The 25,230-nt window shown below is 35.1% G+C and overlaps 1 protein-coding gene across 1 annotated transcript; it reads right to left on the bottom strand.

The window, feature by feature from the left end:
• Positions 1–1,000: 1,000 nt before the first annotated feature.
• LOC109110067 (tudor domain-containing protein 3-like) lies at positions 1,001–23,431 on the bottom strand. The gene is made up of 14 exons (XM_042766894.1): positions 23,231–23,431; positions 21,469–21,559; positions 21,262–21,327; positions 20,754–20,914; positions 14,866–15,007; positions 13,597–13,668; positions 13,370–13,519; positions 12,141–12,290; positions 10,694–10,865; positions 9,790–9,912; positions 7,910–7,976; positions 5,828–6,608; positions 4,779–4,904; positions 1,001–2,330 (listed from the first exon to the last, which is right to left on the bottom strand). The coding sequence occupies exons 1-14, from the start codon at positions 23,266–23,268 to the stop codon at positions 2,214–2,216; spliced, it is 2,256 nt and encodes a 751-aa protein (XP_042622828.1). The 5' UTR covers positions 23,269–23,431; the 3' UTR covers positions 1,001–2,213.
• Between the last annotated feature and the right edge of the window lie 1,799 nt (positions 23,432–25,230).

Here is a 25,230-nt window from a genome sequence, read left to right as displayed (position 1 = left end):
ACTCCCAATCGAAGGGTTTGAGTTCGAGTCTCCGGCCGCAGAAATTGTGGGTGGGGGAGTGCATGTACAGTTCTCTCTCCACCTTCAATACCATGACTTAGGTGCCCTTGAGCAAGGCATCGAACCCCCAACTGCTCCCCCCGGGCGCCGCAGCATAAAAATGGCTGCCCACTGCTCCGGGTGTGTGTTCACAGTGTGTGTGTGTGTTCACTGCTCTGTGTGTGTGCACTTCGGATGGGTTAAATGCAGAGCACGAATTCTGAGTATGGGTAAACCATACTTGGCTGAATGTCACGTCACTTTCAGTTTAGCTTTAATTTTGAGTTTGGGTATTCAATTTTAGGCTATTTTCAAAGTAGATTTCTTTTGAGAATATCTAACGTCCAACATCAAATAATGACACAGAAGAACAATATGATTGGAATCACTTTCAGAACTATTTTCTTTTTCAGCTGACGAACGATAAAATCATTCAACCAATCAGAATCTACTCGACTTCAAAGAGCTTGAGCATTTAAAGCGACAGGCGACAAAAATACAGCACACGCATATAATAAACAAAACCATATAATTTTTTTTTGTTCGGTTGCTAATATCCTCATTGTTATATTTGTTGTTCTTGATGTGAACAATATTTAAAGGGACAGTCACCCAAAACGAAAAATTCTCTCATTATTTACTCACCCTCAATATGTTCCAAACCTGTAGGAGTTTCTTTCTTCCACTGAGTACAAAATAAATTATTTTGAAGAATGCTGGCAACCAAACAGCTGACGGTAGCCATTGACCTCCATAAGTATGAAAAAAAAATACTATGGAAGTCAATGGCTATCATCAACTGTTTGGTGAAAGAATTTTTCATTTTTGGGTGAACTGCCCCTTTAAGAATCATAATTTTGCAATTCTGCTTTTACACACAACAGCTCTAAATACTGCCAGCAAATTCAATGTATCAAGAGCAAAAAAAAAGAAAAAAGAAAAAAGGCAATGAGACATTGAGTTTGAACAAAAGAGCATAGTGCTTTTATAATTATTATATCAAGTCCTTTACAAATAGTCACCGTGTACAGCAGCCGCTTGCATGGCAAGTTTCACAGAGTCCAGAATTGATCGATGCAACATGTGCTGCAAGCCCTTACGGATCCGTTTCTCATGCCGAGACAGAGATCAGATATTTCTGAGATATGTTCTTTCATCTCCTCAGCTAGAGATCAAATCATCAGTCTTTGAATTAAAAAAAAAAAACATCTTTGAGATGAAACACAAATGTATCAGATACGGTTGTTTTAACTCGCATGAAACCGTGCATAAGGAGCGCAGCACGTACCTCACAGATTCACTCAGGCAAGTAACCAAAGCATTGTCATGTGACAGCACATCATTTTTATGAATGCTTATTTAGTGAACCTCACGACATCTTATGTCCAGGTCACATTTCACCCAAAAAATAAAGAAAGAAAGTTTGCATAAAGAAAATGAAACCTATTTTAGGATCATTCAGATTTTTTTGCATTGTGACATTTTCATGATGATTATACATGTTTTTCCTACAAATTCTAATTTCCCGAAATGTGTTTGGATGCTTTACTTTTGAGTGATTTATCTACTGAAATACTGCCGTTGTTACTGTATTACATCAGAAAAATAGAGTAATACAATCATTTTATTTAAATCAAAAACAGAGGAAAAAAATACTGTTGAAAAATTTATATTTTAGTTTTTTAACAGTAATAAGAATTGTTAAATTATTTATAATTTAATTAATTTATTCATAATTCCCATTTCTAATTATGAATGAAGCCCTTATTATAAAAAAAAAACACTAATAATGTCACAATGCAAAATATAATTTCCTGTTCTTTTATTTTGGGGTGAAATATTCTGATATTCACTCTATTAGCATATCCTAAATATTTAGCTGTTAATAATGAAGGTACATCAAACTGCATGTAATTGTCTCCAATTAGAGCCGTTTAGTTGTGGATAATGAGATAATTACCTGCACGGGCAGAGAACATCATGTTGCATTTATTTTGTTCTACAGAAACTACACAATGCTAGAAGGGCAGAAGAGTAACAGCTGTAAACCCGATCTAGTCCTGACCTAAGTGTGTTGGTTTACCATAAGAGCACTAGTAAGGAGTAAATGAAATGGATTTCCTTGCTATGGAAAGGTTATTGAGTGTGGATTTGTGACTGTGTGTGAACGTGTGTCAGTCTCTTGCACGCGGAGGTTGGTAATATTGTTGTGTCGGTCGAGAGCGGCGAGGTTGTCCATCTCCTCCTCTTCGAAATTCAAGGGAATTCTCATAGTAAATGTCTTCGTCATCCTGTAAAGAAATTACCAGGAATGAGTGACTAATTTAACTGATTAATGCAAGTCTACCAAATCAGTCACGGGAAACAGAAGACAGACTGGTCTTTAAATAAAAACAACACTGACAAAAAAAGTCCATTTGGGAATTTGGAACAAGCAAAACCAAAAAAAAAAAAAAAAATTAACAAATTAAAATTAATAAATGTATAATTAAATATAGATTAAAAAAAATGTATAATTAAGTAAATAAAAATAGATTTAAAAATAAAAAAAATTCAGCAATAAAAATTTATATATAATCAATAATAAAAATAAAACAGTACAGTACTATACAAATCTGAAAAAAAACAAAATAAATAAATAAATGTATTAATAATTTTAACTTAAATTTAAATTTAAAAAAATAAATAAAAACTGATTTAAATAAGAAAATTAAAAATTATTAAATTAAAAAATATATAAATAATAATTAAAAACAGTACAGTACAATAATGTATAATGTACTGTTTAATAAAAACAATTTCACAGTACAAACTGGGTCTTTATAAAAGAAAATATATAAAATTTTAGGATGGGGGTCCCTCGCACAAAGAGGTTCGAAAAGATTGAAAAGCCCTGTCATAATTAGGGTTGGGTATCGTTCGGGTTTTTTACGACACCAAATCGATACTTTTAAACTGGTACCGTGCCTAAACGGACCGATACTTACAAAAAAGAGCCACAAAATGATGGTGGATGACATTAAAGAATGGCTTTTTTATTGAAAGTATACGGAGAGTTTACTTATATACTGTCTATAAGTAAATACAAGACACAACAAATTTACATAAGTTCACAATAACACCTAAGCCACCTAACCCAACTACAATAATGTAACACTAAATAACAGTTACAGTAATAATAACAGCAAAGTAGCCGGTATACGTGGCAGGGATGCAACAATACAGTTAGCCCACATTTCAATGCATAGCTTGGTTTTTAAACCACGGTTTTCGGTTCTGTTCTGTGTTTTTTTTTGTTAATTGTGATTTAAAATGTGATTTCTAAAACAAATTAACAAAAGAATTATAATCCTGTACACTGAAGTAAAACACGGATTATCATATGTCTACTACTTCTTTTGAGAGAAGTATTATTTTTCCTATTTTTACCCAAAAAATAATGGATTGGACATTATTGAGTGCTATAATCACATGTAATGTCAGTTTCATTCATACTGGACGCCAGAGGGCGCCCTCGTGCAGAAACTCCCCATATGCATCACAGAAGTAGTAGAACTCATGACGCTCCAGGAAATCCCTAATATGGACAAAAGCATCCAGCTAGCGCTGTGACTGAAGGAGAAGGAGAGAAATGTTTTGAATGATGAAACATGAAGACAATAAACACCCGACTGCGACATTATATAGTTTATCTGTGCTCAAGCCATCTCGGGTATTTTCATAATAATTAAGCATATTTATAATCGACACAGCCTTTTTTTTTACAGCATAGAACATATTTCTGCCCATTGTGTGATAAGAAGCCACATCAGATCACAAAAGGAAGAATTTGACTGATGTTGTGGAGTAAAAACATGTTATAATGTTCTCTGTTGTTGGCCAACCGGTTAAGAAATGCTTGAGTTTAGCTTTAGGTATTTAATTTAAGCACGTTTAATGTAGCTAGCTAACGGTAGGCTCCCTGCTGATTTCAATCGACAGCTCAGACATTTAAGTGGCACCGAAATCTGCGTTCTGATTCAGTCAAAAGGAACCAGCACTGGGTTTCAGTACCCAACCCTAGGTATAATAAGCATAAAAAGGTGCACCAAATATTGGGCAAAAAAAAAAAAGAGACTTAAATCTAATCTTATAAACAAACAAATTAATTAATTAAGAAAAAGTAAGCAGGCGAGAATATTTATAAGTACCATTTCTCTCACTTTGGTATGATGTTCCCAAATAATATGTGACCGTGGACCATAAAACCAGACTTAAGAATGAATAAATAATCTTTCCATTGATGTATGGTTTATTATGATCGGACAATATTTGGGTGAGATACAACTATCTGAAAATCTGGAATCTGAGGGTGCAAAAAAAATCTAAATTCTGAGAAAATCATCTTTAAAGTTGTCCAAATGAAGTTCTTAATGCATATTACTAATCAAAAATTAAGTTTTGATATATTTATGGTAGGAAATGTACAAAATATCTTCATGGAACATGATCTTTACTTAATATCCTAATGATTTTTGGCATTGAATATTAATAATTAATTTTTAAGTTTTGATATATTTTTGGCTATTGCTACAAATATACCACAGAGACTCAAGACTGGTTTTGTTGCTACTTCGTAAGGACATGTTGCTAAACGAAGGTATTTTAGAAGGCAGCAAAATGTTGAACACCCACGATGCTTTAAAACGCTCTGGGATTTGTCACAAAGCTCAAGGTTTTTGGGGAAATCTGTTGCTTACCCACACGTCCATGTGCAGAGGTCTGATATTGTGAAGCAGAACTTCTTCGCAGTTGCCGTAGTCGCTGAACACAACCACAGCCGTGGAGCCCGACGGGTGGATGGCGTCGATTCTCGCCCGATAAAACTGCCACCAAAATACAAAGATGTTTTACAAGAATGCAAAAGGAGAACATGCAATAAAAGCGTAGAGTGTCATTTAGTTCTGGAAGACTAGACATATTTTCAGAGGGGTCATGTTTGACCGTGTGGCGCTTTAAGCTTTGATGCAACAGTAGATCTAAATATAGCGCTACAATCAACACTTTCCACCATTAGTTATATTTGTGACAGCAAAAAAACATTCCAGAGCTCCACATGTAATGCTCATTTCATATGCAAAGATGCTAGCCAATCACAGAAGAGGGCGTTTACATTGAAGACTCACAGAAGACACACCCCTTCCAACAGAGTTCAAATCAGAGGCAGAATTCAGGGTAGAAAATGACCATTTTTATCTAAATTATGACGTTTTTGATGAAAAAAAAAAAAGATTATGAAGACTATGTGCACCTCAGGAAACATTATTAAAAAAATAAATAAAATGCATTTGATGAACCCCTATAAAATAATCATGTTTAAAAGCATAATTCCTGGTGAAAAACTACATTACCCATGATGCTATACAGAACAGTCAGTCTCCAAACGATTTAAATAAATATGATATAAAATGTGACCGTATAAATATATATAATATTTATATATATTTGGCAATAAACTTCAAATATATTGCTTCTATAGAAAGATCACCAATTTTAAAGGAATAGTTTTATATCTCATCATTGTTTTTAAATCGACTGCCACTTGCACAGCAATCAAGTCATTAAGTACACAATCTTTGTATTTTTTTTTTTTTTGCTTCAAATAAAAGTTTGTAATGATGTGATTCACCTTGTGGTTAGTTGGTTTGGTTCACAGCTTACAACACTTTAATCAAGACATTTCCTGAGAAAAATTAATAGAAAAATGCTTCCAGAACCAACGCCACTCAAAAAAATGCTAAAGACTCACCTTATTGTCTTCCCAGTAGAGCGCTAGACACTGGTCACCAGCTCTCCAGATTATGTGATTATTTGTGTCCATCTGCTCTCTCTGACCTTTGATTGGTCCGGATCGTTTCTTGGGGGCGGAGTTATACGTGTTGGTTTGTTTCTGAGGCGGGGCTGAAGACTGCGGCTTGATTGGACCGCTCCGCCTGTGTTCTAAATCACCATTAGGGAGCTGCGCGTTTGAAACCCCGCCCACTTTGATGCACTGACCGGATCCAGTCTCCTGCGGAAAGTCTTTTTTCGTCGCATCTTGCGAACGCTCAAAGTAGCCTGATTTGGGTCTTTCCGGCTTGCCTTTCCTTCTGTTGTTGGGTTCGTTTCCAGCTTTAGGATCCGAGCCTGACGCAGCAGGATTTGAGGATTTGGGTGCCGCGGGTCCGTTTGATTGGTTTTTCCTAAAAGAAGCTGGTCCCGTCCCATCCTGCTCCTTCAATCCGCCGTTATGCGGTTCCTGCTGAAAGCTTTTCGACCCGTTATGTTCCTTTCCATAGAGACCCTGCGGTTCCCTGGACTTCCCCATCGAGGTGTACGTGCTTCTAGCATCTTGAGCATCATTCTTCCAGCGCTCTGATCCTCCTCTTCCCGTTCGCTCTCCATCTCTCCATTTCTGCGGCTGGGAGGCACTGAAAGAGGTCGTGCTGGGTTTAGGAAAGTCTCCATCCTTCTGGAAACGTGGAGGCCTGTCGTTTCTCTGCGAGCGTCCCTCGTTTCGAGGGTATTTGGACTGGGACATTTGATCAGTGCTAGGGAAAGTCATCTTATATTGGGGCTCTTGTAGTGAAGGCTGGGTTCTTTGAACTCATAAAGGGGTTTAATTATAAGAAAACTGTCAGGCAACTGATTAAAAATTGTAAATGAATGAGTTGCGCGGTTTTTCAGCTACTACATATATCCAAAGTAACAGTAATATATATTGCTTCTCTATAGAAGATCACCAATTTTACACGGAGTAGTTTTATATCTCATCATTGTTTTTTTAAATCGACTGCCACTACTTTGCACCAGCATTATGGGACTGGTAGTTTTTTTGCTTCCCAATCAAGGTCCATTAAGTACACATCTTTATCTTTGTATTTTTTATTTTGTTGTTTTTTGCCTTTCAAATAAAGTTTGTAATGATGTGATTCACCTTGTGGGTTAGTTGGTTTGGTTCATAGCTTACAACACTTTAATCAAGACATTTCCTGAGAAAAATTAATAGAAAAAATGCTTCCCAGAACCAACGCCACTCAAAATAATGCTAAAGACTCACCTTATTCTGTCTTCCCAGTAGAGCGCTAGACACTGGTTCACCAGCTCTCCAGATTATGGATTATTTGTGTCCGTCTGCTCTCTCTGGCCTTTTGATTGGTCCGGACAGATTTTCTCTTGGGGGCGGAGTTATAAACGTGGTTGGTTTGTTTCTGAAGGCGGGGCTGAAGACTGCGACTTGATTGGACCGCTCCGCCTGTGTTCTAAATCACCATTAGGGAGCTGCGCGTTTGAAACCCCGCCCACTTTGATGCACTCTGACCGGATCCGGTTCTCCTGCGGAAAGTCTTTTTTCGTCGCATCTTGCGAACGCTCAAAGTAGCCTGATTTGGGGTCTTTCCTGGCTTGCCTTCCTTCTGTTGTGGGTTCGTTTCCAGCTTTACGATCCGAGCCTGACGCAGCAGGATTTGAGGATTTGGGTGCCGCGGGTCCGTTTGATTGGTTTTTCCTAAAAGAAGCTGGTCCCGTCCCATCTCCAGCTTCTTCAATCCGCCGTTTATGTGGTTCCTGCTGAAAGCTTTTCGCCCCGTTATGTTCCTTTCCATAGAGACCCTGCGGTCCTCCCTGGACTTCCCCATCGAGGTGTACGGCTTCTAGCATCTTGAGCATCATTCTTCCAGCGCTCTGATCCTCCTCTTCCCGTTCGCTCTCCAATCCCCCTCCATTTCTGCGGCTGGGAGGCACTGAAAGAGGTCCGTGCTGGGTTTTAGGAAAGTCTCCATCCTTCTGGAAACGTGGAGGCCTGTCGTTTCTCTGCGAGCGTCCCTCGTTTCGAGGGTATTTGGACTGGGACATTTGATCAGTGCTAGGGAAAGTCATCTTATATTGGGGCTCTTGTAGTGAAGGCTGGTTCTTTGACTCTAAAGGGTTAATTATAAGAAAACTGTCAGGCAACTGATTAAAAATTGTAAATGAATGAGTGGCGCGGTTTCATCTACTACATATAATCAAAGTAACAGTAATAATACTACTACTATTATAAAAACTATTTTAAGTAATCTCTCACGCGATTTTTTGTTTAAATAAAACTAAGCATTTTTAGTTTTAAATTTTGTAAAAAAAAAAAAAATTATTCAACTGTTAAAGGTTTTAAGAAATCAACTGATTAGAAATGCTTTTTGCCAATTAAAATTTAATTACACCGTTAAAATGGAATACAGAAAAAATATAACAGAAAACAGAATTTGGGAAAAAAAATAAATGGATTTTATAAAAATAAAAATAAATAATAAATTGAATAAGTTTTATGATTTTTATTAGTCAGACATTATTTTTGATTATGGAAATTTAATGTAATCATTAAAAAATGAATCCAAAAAAAAAAAAAAAAAAAACTGCAATTTGGGAAAAAATAAAACAGGATTTTGAACTGAAGATAAAATGGGTTTTTATAGAGCACTGATTAAGTTATTACCTGCTATGCCAATGAATTAAATGGTACATTTCAGTATTTGCAAAGAAAAGCCCCTAAAAGATCATTTAAACTCAATGAAAAGGCTTTTAACTATTGTTTTGCACATTTTTAGCGCCTTGCACCATGCATTTAAATGACCTTTTACGATGTCGAGAAACGTCAAGCGGTAATAAAGTTAATTCAAGAAAGCTGACAATCTCTTCATAGAAATACCAACTTAAATGCAGGACACAGTGATGATGAAGGCACTTCAAAAGCACAATTACAGTGTGTTTCAGGTCATTCTGACTCAGCAAGAGCCTGAATGTTAAAACAATCGCACTGAACGAGCGGAGGAAGACAAACGTTTCTCCACATATTAGCCCTGTGTGTTTTCTCCTGAAGCCATATGTCAGGCAGAGCTTACGAGCCGCAGAGACTTATCTAAAGCTGACTAATAGAGCGCCTTAATTTGGGACGGCCCATCTGTTTGACGCCGCACAGCTCTGCAGCCCACCGGGACTTCAACATAAGAGGAGATTAAAAAACTTGATACAATGTTAAAATTATTGGTTTGGTTTTGGTGTTATTGGATTGGTTTTGGTTGTTTTGAAGTGGTAATTTATGTTTTTTATTGATAATTTATATTATATTATTGCAAAATAAACTCATAACCTCAAAAGGAAGCAGGGTCTTTTATCATGACAAAGGGTTTATTCTGGAAGCTAACCATACATTATCCCACTTTTAATACAGATGCTTACTAAATAAATAAATAAATGTAAATGAGTTGCAAAATGATTAAAATAGTATCATCTGAAGTAGGAATCATGCAGATATAAAGTGTTTAGTACTTCAGTAAGTTGGCACAGAAAAAAAAATATTTTTAGGGTTAACAAACTATATAAGAAAAATAGTTTTCTTTAATCAAGCGGAAATAAAATAAAACAAAGAGCAAATGAAAATCTTAAACTTAAAAAAACAAATTAGAAATGTTGTCTTGGCAACTAAAACAAGTTTAAATATGAAGTAATAAAGTAATCTATAACTAAAATAAAAATAAATTAAAGCTAACCATAATAATAATAACATTAAATAATTAATAATAATAATATAATTTACTGTATAAAAACACTAAAATAAAAAAATCGAATATAAAATAAAAATTATATATATATATATATATATATATCTCTATATATATATAAAATTTAAAGAAGCACTAAAATTGTCAGCATTTTTTAATGCTCCATAAAAACATAAAGGTAAAATCAGTGTACCGTCAATGGACAATGTCCCCATTTTTGACTCCAGGAAGTCAAACAGTGTGCTGGGCCCAGATGGTCTTCCTCCTGCTTCCTCATCCTCATCTTGTCTGGAGCGCCCCCTTCCACGACCCTTTCCTGTCAGCGAACAAATAAACTGTCAAACTAAAAGCACATCGAGTTAAGGACAGCTTACACCACAAAGAAAAGCAGTGCAGCAATGAAAATACTGTTTTATATTCATGTGCTCAAAAACCAACAACACTAATAATAATACCATCTATCTGGGATTATAGTCTGGACTGTCATAAAAGAAACAGTTCATCCAAAAAGTGAACATTTTCTAAAAATTAGCTTCTTCATGGGAACAGATTTGTAGAAATGTAGCATTCCATCACTTGCTCAGCAATGGATGCTCTGCAGTGAATGGGTGCCGTCAGAATGAGAGTCCAAACAGCTGATAAAAACATCACAATAATCCACAAGTAATCCACAGCACTCCAGTCCATGAGAAGTGAAAAGAAACAAATCTATCAAGATGTTTTTAACTGCATACGTTGATTCCGGCTAAAATGCAAGTCCAGTGAAGAAGTCATCTGGTCTGAATCAGCAGAGAAATCTACACAGATCAAACATTATCAAACAAAAACAGTCCAAAACAAATGTGTTTTCTCTTCTCAAGACATTAACTGATGACTGGAGTGGTGTAGATTACTTGTGGACTATTGTGATGTTTTTATCAGTTGTTCAGAATCTCATTCTGACGGCACCCATTCACTGCAGAGCATACATTAGTCAGCAAGTGATGCTACATTTCTCCAAATCTCCAAAATTTTTGGTCCTTTAATGGATTTTATGGCACTAAACAAAACAAGTAAAATTAATCTACACAACAAGAAAACATATTGACGCATTTTACCTCGAGGTGGTGGGCGGCTCTGCTCCGTTTGGGCCGCTTTGGGCTGGTTTGTTCCGGTGAGCAGGAAGTTGAGGGCCACCTCCAGGTTATTGTTGTTATCCAGCAGGGCCTGTCTAGTCTCCTCTCGGTTAAAGCCCATCTCCATGATGTCCCTCAAAGCTCGCTCATCAACTGAAGAGACAGCAGCATCATCAAACAGCAGAAAGGAATTTGATGAAGTTGAAGGTCATCAAAAAAATGCATTAAAATCAGGGACAAAAGAACAGATGAAGAGAGCAGAAAGCATTTTGTCATGTAATCAAAATATAAAATAAAACAGTCACATTACATCAGCCATCGATTCATCTTTTATCCAGAGAAGGCATGCACTCACTTCATTAGAGAGAAATAATGCCATTTCATTTTAAGCCCATCATACAACGTTGATGCACTTGATGTGTTTTCAAGGATTGTTATTTAAGAAATACAGAAGTGCAAACAGCAGAATTTAAATCCATTAGCACACACACAAAAAACACCTTACATACAGAAATGTTCAACCCATATTTTCAAAGTCAAAATGATACAAAGTAATAGAAATAGAAAAATAGGAAATTAATACTTGCATACAGGAAAGATGCATTGAATTTATTTAAATAACTGGATACTAAAGATTTCTATTTCAATTAAATGCAATTTTTTTTTTTTTTTTACTTTGTTCATCCAAGAATCCTGAAAAATTAAAATATCAGAGTTTCCACAAAAATATTAACTGTGTTCAGCACTGATAATAATCAGAAATGTTTCTTGTGCAGCAAATCATCATTTTAGAATGATTTCTGAAGATCATGTGACACTGAAGACTGGAGTAATGATGCTGAAAATACAGCTGCACATCACAGAAATAAATTATATTTTACAATATATTCACATAGAAAACAGCTATTTTAAATTGTAATGATTTTTTTTTCTTTACGAAATAAATGCAGCCTTGGTGAGCATAAAAAGCTTTTAATTTAAACACTGAGATCAATAAAATCTCTTTTCAGATTCCCAGATGACTTGTTCTTGTCAGTGCAACACAACCCCAATTTGACATTTCATGAAGAAAATACAATACGAGTGACGCATGTCCATGTAAGACTCATCGTGATGATGCATAAGAGTTCTTTGGCCTGTTTTATCATCCACAAATGTGACTGCTAAGTAAAGTAACAACACATGACGCATTTTAAACATACTCAGTCGGTGGACGACCAACAAGTGATCAAACCACAGCTGTTTAGCTCTCAGTGAGGACTGCAGGACAACAGCTGCAGATTTTGCTGAACTAGATGTTGGATGTGAAAACTGCGTTCAGTCTATTTGGATCTTCACAGCATTAACAGTTCATTTCATGAGGAAGAAAAACTGCGGACAACACAAAACAGCAATTTTACATCTTTGTATGATGATCTCTGAATCTCACCAAATCTCTGTAAACTCCTTCTGACTTGTTCTCCATCCATGGCTTTTCTCTCTCCTCTCGTTTTCTTTGATAGGTGTCCCGGCTCTTGTAGGTGGGCCCTGGATTGGCGAGGTTTCCGCCTGCATTGCCTCCGCCGCCGAACGTACGCGTCTATCACAAACACAGAGAAGACATCAGATGCACAATGAAAAAACATGAGACACTGGTGTATCTCCAGCATCTTTAGATCAGATTTCTTCTATTAATTTAATAACACAACTATAGAACAACGAACAGCATTTATGGACATCATACGTGCGCTTTAAACGTTTTAAAACACAGCCCAGGTGCTGCAGAGGCAGAGTGTTTAATCATTTATGTGGTGTTTACTTATCACGTTACATTCGTAATTACACACTCAAAATCAAACATTTCTTAATTAAATATCAGAGAATATTAAGTTCACCCATGGCCTAAGGACACAGTCAAATTCAATTACACATTGCTTTAATATATCAATATTTCATTATCAAAAGGTGCTACTTTGTAGCAGGGGATGAAAATCATATGTATTCTGAATTGAAATTCCAATATCTTTGCACAACGCAAAAAAACTACAATCTGAGGGTTGTGTGTACATAAGCGGTTAAAAGTTTGGAATAATTAGGATTTTAGAAAGAAGTCTCTTCTACTCACGTCTGTATTTGCATTTTTTTTAAATCAAAAATACAGAAAAAACAGTAACATTGTGAAAAAAATTCTATTTGAACACACTTTAAAATGTAATTTTTTTTACAGCATTGATGATAATCAGAAATGTTTCTTGAGCAGCAAATCAGCATATTAGACTGATTTCTGAAGATCATGTGACACTGAAGACTGCTGTACTGTTCCTGTGGCTCAGTGGTAGAGCAAAGCGTCAGCAGCACAAAAGGTTGAGGGTTCGATTCCCAGGGAACACGTTAGGTTAAAAAATGTTAGCCTGAATGCACTGTTAAGTTGCTTCGGATAAAAGCATCTGCTAAATGCATAAATGTTGAAAATTCAGCTACGATCAACTAAATAAATTACAGTTTGAAAAGGAAAACTTTTTTTTAAATAGTAATAATATTTTAAAGATTTTCTGTATTTTTGATCAAATAAAATGCAGCCTTGGAGAGCTTCTTTAAAAATCTAATTAAATAAAAAAAATATCTATATATCCCAAACAGTGGCATATGTTAATTTCGCCAGAACAACATCAAACACACCTCTTTGCTCTTGGCGACCTCTGCGATAGCAGCGATTCTTTGCTTCTCGAACTCATCGTTGTCGTCAGCAGATCTGACAGCGCTGGTGCTCTGCAGCGTCTTCCTCTGATCCAGAGCTCTGCTGTCCACCTGCTCCTTATGAGCACATTTCTACAGAGAGAGACCATCCATCCATTTACAATCAAATCAACCTCATAAATAACCAGAAGGTCAAAGCAGCTCCTGACCTGTCCAAAGGGAACAAACGGAGGAGGTCCACCTTCTGCGCCGATGTTTCTTCGGCTGTGTTTGGCGAGGCTTTTGTGAGAAGAAGAGTTAAACGTTTAATTAGATGTGTGAATGTTGTGTAACAGTCCTAGTTTAGTAGCAGTGAGATGCTATTATAGTTTGTAGTAATATTTAGAATTTTATTTAATTTGTCATATTAATTCCATTAAATGTCTATATAGTTTTTTTTTCCCATTTTAGTTACTGCAGTACATAAAATTAATATTTTTTTTAATTAACTCTTTCCCCGCCAGCATTTTTGAAAAAAAGTTGCGATTTTGATGACTTTCACTAAAATCTGATGGTCTCCAGTAATTTTTGCTGTATGAATATTTTAATATGCAATACACCAAAATAAAGATCAAAGCCTCTACTCATAAACTAGATAATATTCAGTACGATTATCAAAGCATAAATCCAGTAAACCGCTTCCATCAACACCTCCAAAGTTTCCACAGACATATACCACTTCCTGGATCAACATTTTACTCCGTAACATTATGCAGTTTTCATTTATATGCTGTCTATTGCTGATGATTGCATTATTTTTCAGATGCATCTGTTTACATAAGAGATCGCTGGTTTTTCCGTCCTGTTTGCATGTGTTTTTGTTCGGGAGGTTTTGTACTCGTTCAGAGGATGTGTAATAGCGCCCCCGAGTGTATAACGGTGAAAACACGAAAAGCCGTAAAAACTCGTCTTTGGCAGCGAAGCGTTGTCTTCTAAATGGCGGGGAAAGAGTTAAAATGAGAAACGCTGCCTTGGCAACTAGCTGAAATAAAATAACCTTTTTATTTGTTAACATTTATTTTGTTTCAAGTACCAAATTTTCATGGTTTTCAGTTATAGTTAACTATAATAACCCTGATCCATGCGGGAGAATAATCTTTGGACTGAAGTTATTTACTCATCAAGATGAATAAAGCAATGCATCTTCATGCTATCTGGCTTTGATTGATAATTAAAATAAATCATCTGTTGCCAAACATCAGTGAGCTGAAACATGATGAATATTAACAGATGGTTACAGGCACTTCTGTTTCTGTGTGACACTGTGACTTCTGTTTCTTAAGTTTTAATGAACACAACTTTTAAAGGAGTCACATTTTACACTTTTGCATCTCTTAATTTTTTCCCTAGAGCCCACTTATGATGAAGGTTTCCCGCGCCAAAAACAGTGGTTAAATTAGTGTAGATTCTTGTTTTACACCAACTCTGATGAACCTCACCCTCTGAAACTCCCACTTCTCGATCATGTGATCCACTTCGCCTCCGAGAACCGCGATCTTGGAATCGTCCAATAGCAGGATGCCATTTTTAACCTGAACGGCCCCGAGGAGCTTCACTTTGGTTCCAGGAGGAGTGTTCAGACTGAAAGCGGAGCAGAAATCAAATTAATTTGTGTGTTAAATCAATTTCTTTTTTTTAAATTGAGTGAGTGAATGAATGATGAAAACAGTCTCTCCTGCTCACCAAGGTTGCATTATTTTGTTTGATCAAAAATACAGTAAAATTGTGAAATATTATTACAATTTAAAATAACTGTTTCTATTTGAATATCTGTTCAAATGTAATTTATTTCTGTGATGCACAGCTGAATTTTCAGCATCATTACTCCAGTCTTCAGTGTCACTTGATCTTCAGAAATCATTCTAATATGATGATTTGATGCTCAAGAAACATTTCTGATTATAATCAATGTTGAAAACCGCTTAATATTTTTGTGGAAACAGACACATTTTTTAAAAATATTCTTTGATGAATAGAAAGTTCAAAAGAAAAGCATTTATCTAAAATGGAAATATTTTGTAACATACAATGTCTTTACTATCACTTTTAATCAATTCATTGCGTCCTTTCTGAATAAAAGTAATACAAATCTTACTGACCTCAAACTTTTGAAGAATAGCGTAAAAAAAAAAAATCAAAAGAAAAAACAGGATATTATAATTCAAATAAAGATAATGTCTATTTTTTTAAATATTAAAATTTTATATATATATATATATATATATATAATATATATATATATATATATATAAAGTTACTTTATGACAAAGTTATGCCACTGTGTAAATTAATATATTACAACAAATAGAAATTTTATATATATATATATATATATATATATATATTATATATATATATATATATATATATATATATATATATATATATATATAAAGTTACTTTATGACAAGTTATGCCACTGTGTAAATTTAATATATACAACAAATAGAAATTATATATATATATATATATATATATATATATTATATTTTTTTTTTTTTTTTTACAAATATTTGGAGTTTGATTGTAATAAAGATAATGCCTAAGTCTTAATATTCTTAAAATAAGCATAATTTTCTTCCCAAAACATGTATTTCTGAATCCCTTTTGATTATGTGGTATAGTGTGACACAGGGATTTCTTGAGAGAGTTTTCCAGAGATTCACCCAAAAAAAAAAAAAAAAAAGTTGGTTTTCCCTATTTGCCATCTGCAATGAAACCCCCCCCCCCCCGAAAAAAAGGGAGAGTGAGAGAATTTAAAATTCATAATTGCACTTCTCTGCTTTACTTGCTTCTATTTCCTGTTTGTCAGTCAGGTTTTCTCTCTCCGATGTGTTCCAGCTTTAGTTAGTGTGAGGCATTTGCTGTAAGTTGGGATTAAGAACTGGCTGTTTGACTTTAATTAAAGATTAAAGGGGGGAGAAGGGATGGATTGAGAGAGGGGGAGAGGAAGAAACTATTTTCCCTCACAAACACTAATACCCCGAGGAAAGAAGTGGAGCAGTGAATTTTCCAAAACGCAGGCTTATTTCCTCAAATGTGTCCCCTCGCCTGCACCCTGATCAAATGTTAATGCACCGCTCTGCACTGCAGAAGCAGCTCCTGCTAAAAATACCTCACACACACACCTCCCCGCTCTCCTACACGCCAGATAAACTCGCCCTCAAGAACACAAGTGTCTGGGGAGTTTGACAGCACTCAATGTGTGACGTGACCAGCGCAGTTACAGACTTTCCTGAGCGACTCGTCGATGTACGATCCGATACGAACTCTTCGGAGACGGCAGAAAAAAATAGTTTGTTCCTGTACAACGCTTCTGTTCTTTCAAACAATCTCGCTTTCATTTGAAGGTGAAATAATTATTTGAAATGAGTGACACTAAACTGAATCCTCTCGTTGCTGTAATGTAAATAACCAAAGCAAACTACAGTTTAAATACATGTTGAAATAACACAGGTCCTTTCTGTGCTTGTAATTCTCGCGAATTAATGAAGAAAGCTTTGGTTTTATTTACACGCACTTCTTTTTAAACACACTGAATAAAACATTGAAAAGTTTGTTTTAAAATACTTGTCTCTCTTCTGCTCACCAAAGCTGTATTTGATCAAAAATACTGTAAGACATTGTGAAATATTATTACAATTTAAAATAGCTGTTTTCTACGTGAATATATTGCAAAATGTAATTTATTCCTGTGATTAAAGCTGAATTTGAGTCTTCAGAAATCATTCTGATATGCGGATTTGATGCTCAAGAAACATTTCTGATTATTATCAATGTTGAATACAGTTAATATTCTTTGATGAATAGAAAGTTCAAAAGAGCAGCATTTATTTGAAATCAAATCTTTTTTGTGAAATAGTTCAAATTTGACACCAAACCGAACTGTATGTACATAACCAAAGTCAAACCACAGTTTATGAGTGTGCAAAGACTTCGTACACACTTTAAAATAATGCATGTCCGTTCTGTGCTTGAATAAAGGAAGCTTTGGGTTCAAACGAACAGTGGAGAGTTTCATTCTGCATTTAGCGACAGGGATGGATGAAGGAGAGAGTGAGCCAAGGAACAGATGAATAAAGAGAGCTCTGTTCTTCAAACGGCACGAGGACACAGTCTCCACCTGTAGCTGCTGCTGGCCAGAGCGGGAATGGAGACATGGGATTGGTGAGGTTTGAGCCAATCAGAAGGTCTGAATTTGGGGTTAAAGGAAGGAGAGTACAAGAAAAGGGCAGAAAAGGTCGTTTGAGTTTGAAGGGGCTTTACAAGATTACACAGTGTCAGATATCATGGAATGAAAGTAACGAGAAGATACTATTTCAGTCTTTTCTACTTCGAAATGTCATGTTTAGCTCAATGTGTTATTTGCAATTTGTTTGTAACCGTTTCTGAAACGTACTAAATTTCAAAGAAAAAAATTGTGTAACACAGAGCTGTTATTTTAGAGAAATAGTTCACCCAAAAATAAAAAAAGTGCTGATAATGTACTCACTCTCAGGTGATCTGAGATATAGATGAGTTTGTTTCCTTATCATAACAAATTTGGAGAAATGTCACATTACATCACTTGCTCAGCAATGGATGCTCTGCAGTGAATGGGTGCCGTCAGAATGAGAGTCCAAACAGCTGATAAAAACATCACAATAATCCACACCACTCCAGTACATCAGTTAATGTCTTGAGAAGACAAAAGCTGCATGTTTGTAAAAAACAAATCCATTATTAAGATGTTTTTTTTACTTCAAAGTTCAAACCAGCTAAAATATGAGTCGTCTATTTAAGACATTGCTTGCTTCAGTTAAAAAGTTGTCTGGTCTGAATCAGGAGAGAAATCTGCACAGATACAAGCCAAAACAGCTCTAAACAAATATGTGGGTGGATTTTGATGTGCGAGACAACTGGAGATGGTCTTTTTCACTGGAGGATGCGTTATTATGGATTATGGACTCATATTTTGGCCGGAAACAATGGCTTGGGGTTTAAAAACATATTAATGATGGATTTGTTTCTTACAAACACACAGCTTTTGGCTTTTCAAGACATTAACTGATGGACTGGAGTGCTGTGGATTACTTGTGAAGTTTTTATCAGCTGTTTGGACTCTCATTCTGACGGCACCCATTCACTGCAGAGGATCCATTGCTGAGCAAGTGATGCAATGTGACATGTCTCCAAATCTGTTCCTATGATGAAACAACTCATCTGTATCTTGGATGGCCTGAGAATGAATAAATATTAAGATTAAGTTTTCATTTTTGTGTGAACTGTTCCTTTAAGCATCATGGTAATGTTTGCTCATATTAGGGTTAATGATTTGAACAAACCCTTTACATTAATGGTGTAACTCATCATGCATTTGTTCCTTCACAGTTCAAAGCTTTGTATGCACTAATAAAATATAAAATGACATAAGCTGCTTTAAGCAGTTGACACGTTCAGTAAAAAACATTATAGTGATGCATAAATCAATGCAACAAAAGAGACACATTCTTGGTATGCAACCTGAATCTTAACTTGCACAAAGATGCTGTTTTTCAGCATTTCAAAATGACATTGATGTTTTAGGTTCCTGGAGCAAAAGAGAAAATGAACCTGAAGTAACCTCAAAAGCAGCACAATAACATGAACCTGAATGACTCCGTAGCACCGTGAACATCAATTCATAGTGAAAAAAACCTTTTATGCGGCTCCCCACTACATCAAAACGTCTTCAGTCTGGCTAGAGGCAATTACAGGACCTCTTTATCATATTAAAAGCTACATTTAATCAAATGGCGGGTTTCTGGCCTCATTATGGGCCACTTCACTGTGCCTGACGGGCCGAGACGTTATTTCATTAAATCATACCGCCCAATTAGACGTGCTTCAATTAAATATCTGAGGTACTAGATTTCACAGCCACTTGTTCATAAAAAGTGAATGAGGGAAGTTTAAAATTGCAGTCACTTGTCAAATCTATACGTTTACGCTTTAATGTTATGTTTGATAGCAAAAGGGGTGAATAAATTAGCCAAAATATCTAATAAGGTGGAGGTAACTTTTTACAGATCTCTGCGGGCACAGATTCCACATCACTTATACTGTTTCTGAAGTACATAGTGTGCATAGTAAGCATACTTCATGAATACATGCAAAACCAACATGCAAAGCTTAGAAGAGCCAGGATTTTTTTTTTTTTTTATATAATTTCGAAGAAAGTCATATAAACCTAGGATGGCTTGAGGGTTAGTAAATTTTCATTTTTGGGTGAACTATCCCTTTAAGGAACATCATTTTTAGCATCTCTTTGTCCACTCACTATTTTATCGGCCTGGCAAGAGACATTTTTACACAACATTAGACTAAAAATGCTAAATTAACGCATTTATTTACTAGATGATAACTGTACTTTCTATTTATAAATGAATCCTGAAAAAATTAATGTATCACAGTTTCCTCAAAAATATGAAGCAGCACAACTGTTTTCAGCATTGATGATAATCAGAAATGTTACTTAAGCAGCAAACAAGCTTATTAGTATGATATCTGAAGATCATGTGACACTGAAGACTGGAGTAATGATGCTGAAAATTCAGCTGCACATCACAGAAATAAATTATACTATTAAATTATTTATTTACATTTATATTTGAATAGAAAGCAATTATTTTATGTTGTAATAATATGTGGTGTGGGGATTATTCTGATGTTTTTATCAGCTGTTTGGACTCTCATTCTGACGGCACCCATTCACTGCAGAGCCTCCATTGCTGAACAAGTGATGCAATGCTACATTTCTCCAAATCTGATGAAGAAACAAACTCACCGACAAAATTTCATAATATTAAATTTTTTTACCCTGTATTTTTTAATCAAATAAAAGCAGCCTTGATGAGAAGAAGAGACTTCCAAAAACAATTAAAAACTTACAGTACAGTTATTACATGCCAGACATCACCACTGAAATGTCATTCCTGTCATTGTTAAATCTACCACAACTTTTACTAGTCATCCACTAATTAGTATTTTTACTTTAAGCTTCAATTTTTTTTTTAAGTGCAAGTGGATGAATGAATTTTAAGTGGAAGAAATAATTTTAGCACACCGTCATTAAGTGTCATCATACTATCAGACGTCAGCATGATTCACTCCCTTTAATCCAGCACCATCTTCCTGCAATTAGCGTCCCACACCGAGAACAGGAAATGTGTCAACCTGGACCTGACTGTCAATTAGTCTAATTATACAAGGGCACGAGTTCCCACTGACAAGCTGATGTAGTTTTACACATCCCTGCTTGCAGGTAGTGCATTATAATGACAAGGATGACCAGACGCGTGAGCTGTACCTGATTTTGGACAGATGTTTGAACTCGAGGCCGATGCACGCCGTGTGTCCATCTGTCATCTGCAGACGCAGCATTCTGGGCGCCGCCTGCGACTCCTCGTGATCTTTAGAAGCGGCGACATTACGAATCTTCTGCACCTGAAGAACACACGGGCCCTCCAACTGCGGGAGAACGAGAGGGTTTTAAATCAAACAGATAAAACACTCCGATCTAATGCATCAAGCTCATAAACATGAGGGTTTAAAGTATCGTTACAGAGAAACCAGATCCCAGTCATTAATCTGCAGTATGTCACGTCCTTTTGACAAAACAAATGTTCTGTTACCTCTGCTCTGACTCTAACTATCTTTATCTCAGCTCTGCTCGTGTTCTCTTTAATAACAGCGCCATCTTGTGGGAAGCATTAGCAAGTGCAAAAAGTCTATTTACAGTATATAAATATGCATTATGTTAGATTTCAGCTTAAACTGGCAAAATCCAAGCCGGTTATTTTAATACACAAATGTACCTTTTCTATTCGTCCACTGTTGATGTCCGTCGGCAGAAAGCTCTTTCCTATGGGTCTCAGATCACTCTGTGAATTATATAATTGTATTTATTTGTGTTCGCTTTCTCAGTGTGTAGACGCTACTATGGAAGAGCCTAAACCCAAATATACATGATCACAAATGGACAAAGACATATTACATGAGTACGTATAAAAGGAAGAACTTACGTTTAGTGCTACTTGGATGATGTCAGTCGGTGATGTTTTTTCCTTCTCTGATGAACTTTTACACTCCTCGATTCCTTCATCTGTAAGGTACCTGTGAGGAAAAGTGTAGGTTTAGAGGAAAAGTGTGTGATTTCAGCCAGGGATTTTCAATATTTTACACACTAAGAACCCTCAAATATGAGAGGAGAAAAGTGTCAAATTTAAAAAGCATGTATATGGTTTCATATATATATATATATATATATATATATATATATTTTTTTTTTTTACACTGTGAAAAAAAAATAGTACTATAAATATCTATTATTTGGAAAACATTTAGTTTCTATTAACTTTTATCATTCCATTTTTTCCCTACTCATTACAGTTTTCTACTATTACATTTATTATTTGCTTAATTATTTCAATCTAAATATTTACTAATTACTTTCATAGTTTAAGTTCATTTAATTAATTAATTTATATATATATATATATATATATATATATATATATATATATATATATATATATATATATATATATATATAAAAATATATATATATATATATATATATATATATATATATATATATATATATATATATATATATATATATATATATATATATATATATATATATATATATATACACACACACACACACACAAACCAGACACACACACACACACACACATATATATATATATATATATATATATATATATATATATATATATATATATATATATATATAAATAAATACATATAAATATATATATATATATATATATATATAAATAAATATAATAAATATATATAAATAAATATATGAATATATATATATATATAAATCAAAGGCTTGTTTATATATCATTCACCTTATTTATATAACATTTTCTTCCTAAAAACATTCTGGTATTTTTGTTTTTTCCTGGCTGTTAACAGTATTTTCTGACTTATGGGGTGATAATAAGAGAAAGACAAAATATCCGTAGTGGAAAAACTCTGATAGGTGCACAAAATATGTTCTGGAAAATTATGCAAACGAGTGCATATCTGATTAATACCACCTCAGCTGCATATTTAAAAACAAGTCATTAAAGTTGCACCACAAAATAACTGTCTCAATGCACTGTGATTAATCAACTATTAATGAAATATGGTGAAATCTATGCTTTTAAGCACTTTGGAGAACCATGCAAATACCACTGCGTCAAAATACCATCGTATCAGCATTGGATACCATAACTGTAACATATAACAGTCAATATGTAACGTTACAGTAAAACGTGAGATCTAAAGGAACCGAAGTCGAGCTCTGAACACATAAAGTGTTGATGCTCAAGATTGTTTTGTTTTTAAGAACTTGTAAAACTTGTTATGACAGTCCAGACTGATTAAAGGGAATCAATGAGAAACTTCAGCAGCCGATTATTAAACTATCATACATGACATATATATATATATATATATATATATATATATATATATATATTAATAGTTTAGAATTACTGATAACTGTCTAGCAGTTAATAAATGTTGATTATCGTGCTAATGATTTAGCCGCTAACAGCACTAAACATCCCAAAAGCCAAACAGATTAATAAACTAACGAAGTGATATATATAGTACATTGTTAAAGGAACGTCTACGAAGTTATAAAGAAATTATAAAAGTATAACTCGCTTTTAAATCAGAGCGAGTGAACGAATGTAAACATGAGTTAGCGCCAGGAGCATGCTAATCACGGTTAGCCGTTAGCACTCAGTAGTGACCCACCAGCCTTCTTTAATGAGCGCTGAGCTCAGATCGCACATCTTCGCGCACACTGACGAGTCTGTACGGAGTCACTGCGTGGAATAGCGCTGAAAGCCCATCGTGAGTTATTCGGGATTCATTTCTGCGGCGTTAGCTGGCGCCGTGGCGGGACAAAGACGGATGACGTCACGCGCAAACTTCCGACGCTCCGCGGGTCAAAGTGGAGCGCCGCTGATGACGTCGCCCGCGAATTAAATTAATATAACACAAAAGTTAAGGACGCTATGATGTGTTATCTACCTTCCAGATCATAAATATTAACAGCCTTTAAACATGCGGTCAAAATGTTAAAATAATTAAGCTTTTTTTATGTTTTTGAATTATCTTCTGGTCACCAGTACTGCAATTATTTGATTAAAAAAATACAGTAGAAGCAGTGAAATGTTTTTACAATTTAAAATACCTGTTTTCTATTTGAATACATTTTAAAATATAATTTATTTCATGTGATTGGAAGCTGATATTTCAGCATCGTTACTCCAGTGGTCACGTGATCCTTCAGAAATCATTCTACTACTAAATTGTCCCTAGCAATAATTTTGATCTAACAATTCAATTCAATATAAAAATAGCCTACGCTAGAAAACTGGGCACATTTAATACATGATGTGTGCAGTAAGAACATAAAAGAGAGCAGAAGTGTTGCAATGGAAAAGCGCCACGCAGGAACAAACAAACCGAACTGATCGAGTGAGTCATTTACGCTGGAACCGCTCCGATTGATTCAAACTCGTCAATCGATCTTTCAGCTCAAGCGATTCACTAGCAAAAACCAGATCAAACGAGTTTTCGAATTTCGATTTTAAAAGCACGTATGATTGCTGAAACAGAGCTTTTAGAAACTCTTACCGAATCAAACCATTGCGTCGCAAAATGATTCACTGTTTCGAAGCGCTCCAATCGGATCGCATATCGGGAATCATTTGAGATCGGAGCTTCGGAGCGGGTTCGTGAATCTTTTGATTCAGATCGGGACGCGTATAGCAATTTTTTTTCTAATTTATTTTTTTATTAAACAGTACAAAACATCAAACCATTAAGGCAGTACGGTTCTAAAAACATAATAAATAAATAAATGAGGAAGAAAGAAAGAATACACAAATACAAATCCCTTAAGAAAATACTACAAATACTACTACAAATACAGTGACATTAGTGATATGTATAATGTTACAAAATAAATGCTTTCCAAATGAATTTTCTATTCATCGAAGAATCCTGAAATATTAAATATATACAGTTTCCACAAACATACAAAGCTGAATTGGATGCTTCAACTCTTTTTAATTGCATTTTTTTTAAAGAACCATAATAATACACTAGTCAGTTTTATGGTTTAGACTACACACACGTTTACACTTTGGATTTTTAGAAAATATTAATGACAGTGTCAATTCTCTGATTAAAGTTAATCACTGCAAGTAATTAGACAATATTCATTCATCAACAAATGTAATAAAGTAGGCTACATGAAATGTAATTTTTCCTGAAGATCATGTTATCATCACCTTTCTCATAAACTTCAGGGTAAAATAACCAACCCCTAAACGTTTCTCCTAAAATAGGCCTGTCCATCGACATTTAGAAAGAAATGCAAATGCAAGCAGAAAAAAAAAAGGTCGAAATTCAAAAATGAATGGCTCTTTTAATCTGGTGTTTGCTAATGAATCGCTTGAATTGAATGATCGAAGTCACGAGTTTGAATCAATCGGAACGGTTCCACCGTAAATGACTCACTCAATCGAATCGAATCGGTTCAGTCATGTTTGTGTGAACTGTTCGATGGCGAACAAGAGGGAGAATGTGAGCAGGCGCCGTCAAAATAAAAGTCCCATCTCGAGCGCATCGGCTAAACAGAAAAACTTATCGGCAAATGCCGATATTTGAAAAATGCCAAATATCACTACCACTAGCTCATTATTTATCTATATTATTTGTTATCATGTTTAGGAACAGTGACA

Source organism: Cyprinus carpio, chromosome A11 (genome assembly GCF_018340385.1).
Source record: "Cyprinus carpio isolate SPL01 chromosome A11, ASM1834038v1, whole genome shotgun sequence".
Classification (NCBI taxonomy): Eukaryota; Metazoa; Chordata; class Actinopteri; order Cypriniformes; family Cyprinidae; genus Cyprinus; species Cyprinus carpio.
This window is presented reverse-complemented; position numbering and strand designations above follow the sequence as displayed.

Coding starts and splice junctions, on each gene's coding strand:
- LOC109110067 (XM_042766894.1), bottom strand. CDS start 23,268: ATGTGCGATCTGAGCTCAGCGCTCATTAAAGAAGGCTG. Junction 21,560..23,230: donor GCGCTCATTAAAGAAGGCTG/GTGGGTCACTAC, acceptor TTTTCCTCACAG/GTACCTTACAGATGAAGGAA. Junction 21,328..21,468: donor TCATCCAAGTAGCACTAAAC/GTAAGTTCTTCC, acceptor TATAATTCACAG/AGTGATCTGAGACCCATAGG.